Raw genomic sequence first — 6,019 nt, 5'->3', positions numbered from 1 at the left:
TGAATTCACTCACTCATCGAGGCCATTATCCATTCTACTAAATAATTAGGGGTATCACTAAGAGACCACATATCTTTTCTGATTTCCTCCTGTCTCAAAGAGTGGTATGACAAGGTTCCTAGTTCTTTCCAATGTTGAGTACTATATTAAACAATACAATGAAAAAGACGGTACAAACAGGAGGAAAAAGGTTCATCACAAGGATACCATTTACAAAAAAGTTTGAACCTGAGTACACATAACAAGTAAGGTCAACACGATATTTATTAAGCAAACAACATGTAATTCAAAAGTTGGTGAATATTTGCCACAAAATACTTGGTTTCTAACTCATGAATCATACACAGAACATATGCACTGTAACATTTGGATACTGTTTCCTTTGGTGTCATATGATTGTATACAACAGTATTATCCGCAAATGGAGTGGAAGGAAGTCATTTACCACAAATTACTGTTTAATGTTACAAAAATGTTTCCTCTTATGGTCACACGACACAACTTTTAAAGTGCTCTCTGTTCATTGCCAACCATCTGAGCCTGTCCTTTGGCAATCTCACTTATGCTTACCCATAGTCCTTCTGGGCTCTCTTTCCATAAACTAACTTTGTTGTCACCACATGATACAGCTAAAATGTTTCCTATTAAAGACCAGCTGACATTCCACACAACATCATCAAATGTGTGGAGCACTGTGGGATTCCACGTAACATAATCATCACTATACCAAATGACAACTCGCCGATCTTGCGAACAGCTTGCTAAAACGCTCTTCGGGAGACCGATGGATGGTGCCCATGCAACATCACGCACCCAGTCTGAGTGCATCTCTAGCTTAGATTCCTCCACCCAGCGATCACCTTCTTCTTTCCATATCTTCACAAGATTGTCACAACCCCCAGATGCTAATCTCTTCGTATTCACAGCTGGTTTCCCAGAAGCAGAGGCATCAAACAATGGATTTGGTGCAGTTGACGGGCACCAACTAACAGCATTGCATCCGATGGTATGAGCATTTGGTATCTTCTTCGCTTCCCAGGTTCCCGTATCGCTATTACTGCTTAAAATGGACAACGAACCATCTGAACTACCACAAGCAAGTATAAGACCATATTCATGAGGCGCCCAAGCTATAGAATTCACAGATGATTCGTGACCTGTATACTCATACAGTATAGACCAGGTACCAGATTCCTTCCATATGATGACTTTCCTGTCGTATGAGCAAGTTGCTAATAAATTCCCGTACTTTGGATGAGACCATGCCACTTGCCAAACTGGGCCGTAGTGACCTTTCAAATCTGCTGTCAGTGTTTGATTTCCATCCTTAACGTCGAACACTTTTACCGAATGATCTGACGAACATGTCGCCATGCGGAGGCCATAAAAGTCCATTTGAGCATCGTGTATCAGATCTTCGTGCCCAGTATCAATTGAGTTAAGCACGGATACCATTGCTGCACCTCGTTCTAACACAGTAACAAACTTTACTCCAAACTCCAACAACACAAATTCAAGACCGACCACACACGACTGTCAACAATGTATATTATCTCTGACAAGCAATACGTGGAAGTCAGTATGACCAACATAAGAACTGAAAGTCATGAAATCTGCCAGCTAAATATTTCCGGAAAAATGTTCACATCCTCTATATTTCCAAAAGGAACATGATCTGATTGCTTTTGTCATTATGTATGTTCTTCGTGTGTCTTCCCTGCGCTGGCTGTGTTAGTTTCACATCAATTTATAATGTGTTGACTCTTTTCTACGGATCGGAAAGCTACGTCACCATCAAATAGGGGTGTGTTCACACCACGCTAGAAGGAACTGCGAGGTTATAGTTCGCCGGCCGAAGTGGCCGTGCGGTTAAAGGCACTGCAGTCTGGAACCGCAAGACAGCTACGGTCGCAGGTTCGAATCCTGCCTCGGGCATGGATGTTTGTGATGTCCTTAGGTTAGTTAGGTTTAACTAGTTCTAAGTTCTAGGGGACTAATGACCTCAGCAGTTGAGTCCCATAGTGCTCAGAGCCATTTGAGGTTATAGTTCAGGCAGGGCTAACTAACACCCGCAACACGTGGCGCTACAGCTTGTGAGTTACTGTAGTGGTATCGTGAGCTACTGTTCACACAGGACGCCACAAATTCTAAGTAGTTGCACAGCTGACAACTTTAGTATGGCGTCAATTGAAATCATGTGGACGGGTATGAATGTTCCAGTGTAGGTTGTGGCATTAGAGCTGTGACAAAGTTAAATGCAAGGGAGACGAGACCCAAATGTTGGATCCGAAAATAAATTTCGCACAGGGATAAATCAGGGGCCACAAACACATTTATAAAAGTGTTAAAAGAAAAGAAAAAATTCCTTGACGTCTATATTTATGTGCTGCTCCATGACTCTGCTGTCAATATCTTTATTCTTGGCTTGTGTGTAACTTCTGTGTTTTTTCTTACAGTAAATGTGTTGTTTTTTTTCGTATCCAGAGTGTAATTACAAAGCTAATAAAATGTTTTCTTGCCTTTAAATAATATTTTTCATCAGGTTATGGGCACAGTACACGTGTAAAGGCAAACAACACAGTTTAATTAAAACAATATTTGAAATGAGCGTATGTCTGTAAAGAAACATGACTGCTAGCGGCGATTATAAGGTCAGCATTGATAAACTTGAAGGACCTGACGACTGGGCCAAATGGAAATGGCATATTTCTATGGTGCTACGTTCATATGGACTAGAAGATATTATTAACGGTACACGTGAACGTGTAGAGTTGCCGCAAGATGCGACAAGTGAACAAAAAGAAGCGTATGTGGAATGGCTCAAGGACGACGAAAAGGCAGCAAGTCTTATAGCAAGTGCGCTAAGTAAACCTGTTGCAGAACTCGTCTTAACGTGCAAGAATGCTAAAGAAATCTGAGACAAATTACGCGCCCGATTTGAACGTAGCAGTACTCAGCGTTTGAATATGTTGATTGAAACATTTTTCCGTGTTAAACGTGATGAATCGGAAGATATTAGTGCACATGTGGCCAAACTGCAAAAGTTATTTGTGGACCTGAACGATGAATTAGCAAAACATGAAGAAAATACCCTATCTGAAAGAATCTTCAATGGTCGAATTTTGTCTACACTGGGAAAAGACTACGACAATTTTAAGGATCTCTGGGATACGATACCGACAGAAAAGCAAAGCTTGAATTTATTGATTGAAAAAAACTGTACTATTGAACTGCGTGAACAAGACGTTAATGGAAGTGCAGCTTTTGTCGTTTCTAAAACAAGAAAACGGCAAACAAGTAATCAGCAAGTAAAGATGACGAAGTCACAATTAAAACAGAAGTTTCCGTGTAATAAATGCAAACAATTAGGTCACTGGGCAGCAGAGTGTCCACAGAACACTCGTGACAGCAATAAAAGAAAAGAGAAGAAGCGAGACAGTGAACACGCTGCATTTACTTCATACGCTATGGGTGTGTGTACCAGTAATCACAGTGACCCAAATAAATGGTATTGTGACAGTGGCGCTACAAATCATATCACTCCCAACAAACAGTATTTTGTTTCGTATAGTGAATTTGATGTTCTTCAAGTAATTTCATTGGGAAAACAAGATGTCAAAATGTGTGCGTACGGTCAAGGAACAGTTTGCATCCAAATCCGACGAAACAATAAATAGTACAATGCTAGAATGGACAATGTTTTGTACGTCCCTGATGCAAGTGCTAATCTGTTCCCTGTGAGAGCCATTAACTGCAGAGGCTACAGTACTAATTTTAGTTATAAGAATGTCTGTGTTCGAAAACAAGTCAGAGGCAATATTGTTATGACAGGTTATGTGAAAAATGGACTTTATGTGTTGAACATGCGTGTTGTTAGAAATGCAAAAATGAATTGTATGAGCTTGATGACTTCATCCGAAACATTGCAAGTGTACCATGAAAGGTTTGGTCATCAGAATAAACAACATGTGAAGAATATTTTAAAAGGAATGAACATTAATGTGGCAAATGCCAAGAGTGAATTTTGTGACGGCTGTGCGGTTGGAAAGATGCATAGGCTGCCATTCAAAACACGAACAATACGCGCTACCAGTACTGGTGAATTAATCCACGCGGATGTAAATGGACCAATGAGCACGAAATCTTTTGGAGGCAAGCATTATTAGGTATGTTTCAAAGACGATTTTAGTAAATTTCGTCGAATTTTCTTTTTAAGACACAAAAGTGAAGTGCGTACTGTGCTTAAGCAGTTTTTAAATGAAGCACGAACTAATGAACATGTTGTCAAACAATTTAGATGTGATGGTGGCAAAGAATTTAACAATATGAATGTCAGTGAACTGCTTGCAGACAGGGGAATAGAGCTACTGATTCCTCCTCCTTACACTCCTGAACAAAATGGTGTGGCTGAATGGGAAAATAGGACCATTGTTGAAGCTGCCCGGTCAATGCTAAATCCGAGTAAATTACCTAAAGGGTTGTGGGCAGAGGCATGTAACACAGCAGTCTACCTAATAAATCGTACTGGAAAATCTTCAGTTGAAAATAAAACCCCTTATGAACTATGGTTTAATCGACCAGTAGGACGACTTGATCATCTCAGAATTTTTGGCACAGGCTGCTATGTTCACATTAACAAACAATTCCGTTCCAAGTTTGATGATAAGGCAGTTTTTGGACGACTTGTTGGATGTGTTAATGACAAAGATGGGTTCAGAGTTTGGATTCCACCTAAAAGAAAAGTGCTGTTGAGTCACGATGTAAAATTTAAGCCAGAAATTGTTTGTGATTTACATAGTGATCATGTTGAATTTGAAGTCCCTCGGGAAGAATTTAATGATCCGAATTCATCTAAAGATGACCAATGTAAATCTCCTAGGCTGTACACTTCTGGAGGAAGCCAAACTCAAGAAAAAATTGGCACTCTCGATTCTAGAGAAAGTCAAGAGTCGAGTGAATCTGAAGAAAATAAAGAATTAACAGAATTTCTAAAAGCAGAAGCTGCTGAATCTTCTAATGAAGAGAAACAGAAGAATAAAAGACAACGAAGAAAACCAACCTGGATGGAAAGTGGTGAATTTTGTATGGTAACAAAAGTTGCACTTGGATACAAAGATCCAAACTGTTTTTCAGAAATATTGCAGTCAAACGAGAAGGAAGAATGGATGCAAGCTATTAGTGAAGAACTTCAATCACTTAAGTAAAACAATACCTGGTTGCTGGTTGACCGTCCGAAGAATGCCAAAGTAAAGCAAAACCGCTGGGTTCTACGGCGAAAGATCGCAGTCAATGGAGGTACTCGCTTTAAAGCCAGATTGGTTGCAAAAGGTTGTATTCAGAAAGCAGGAATTGATTATGACGACGCCTTTAGCCCAGTGGCACGTTATGACACCATACGAACTCTGTTGGCTGTAGCTGTTTCAAAGAAAATGCTGCTAGAACAATTCGATGTAAAGACAGCTTTTTTGAATGGAATACTTGAAGATGAAGTATATATGGAACAACCAGAAGGTTTCGAAGATGGTACAGGCCGAGTATGTTTCTTAAAAAAAGGTCTTTATGGGTTGAAGCAAGCGCCACGTTGCTGGAACAAACGTTTTGTTGAGTTCATGAAGAAAGCTGGTTTTTCAAACAGTGATGCAGACCCATGCCTATTTTATCGTAGACAAAATGGAAATAGCCTTTATGTGGCAATCTACGTTGATGATGGTCTGATTGTCGGCAGTAAAAAGAAAGAAATTGCGGTTTTTATGGATGTTTTACAACATGAATTCGAAATAACAACTGGCAGTCTTGACAATTTTCTTGGCATAAAAATAAAGCAATATGAAGATGGAGCAATAATGATAAGTCAAGAGAAATACACAGAAGAAATTCTGCAAAGATTTGGAATGGCAGAATGCAATACAATCTCAACTCCTATTGGACGTGAGGACAATAATCAAAACGAACAAGTTTCGTCATCTGTACCCTACCGTGAAGCAATTGGTTGTCTCATGTACCTTTCAACAGTAACTCG

The 6,019-nt window shown here is 39.7% G+C and overlaps 1 protein-coding gene across 1 annotated transcript; it reads right to left on the bottom strand.

Moving 5' to 3' along the window:
* Window positions 1–246: 246 nt before the first annotated feature.
* On the bottom strand, window positions 247–1,555 carry LOC126188167 (protein SEC13 homolog). The gene has a single exon (XM_049929683.1). The coding sequence runs from the start codon at window positions 1,453–1,455 to the stop codon at window positions 505–507; it is 951 nt and encodes a 316-aa protein (XP_049785640.1). The 5' UTR covers window positions 1,456–1,555; the 3' UTR covers window positions 247–504.
* Between the last annotated feature and the right edge of the window lie 4,464 nt (window positions 1,556–6,019).

This window comes from Schistocerca cancellata, chromosome 5 (genome assembly GCF_023864275.1).
Source record: "Schistocerca cancellata isolate TAMUIC-IGC-003103 chromosome 5, iqSchCanc2.1, whole genome shotgun sequence".
NCBI lineage: Eukaryota > Metazoa > Arthropoda > Insecta > Orthoptera > Acrididae > Schistocerca > Schistocerca cancellata.
This window is presented reverse-complemented; position numbering and strand designations above follow the sequence as displayed.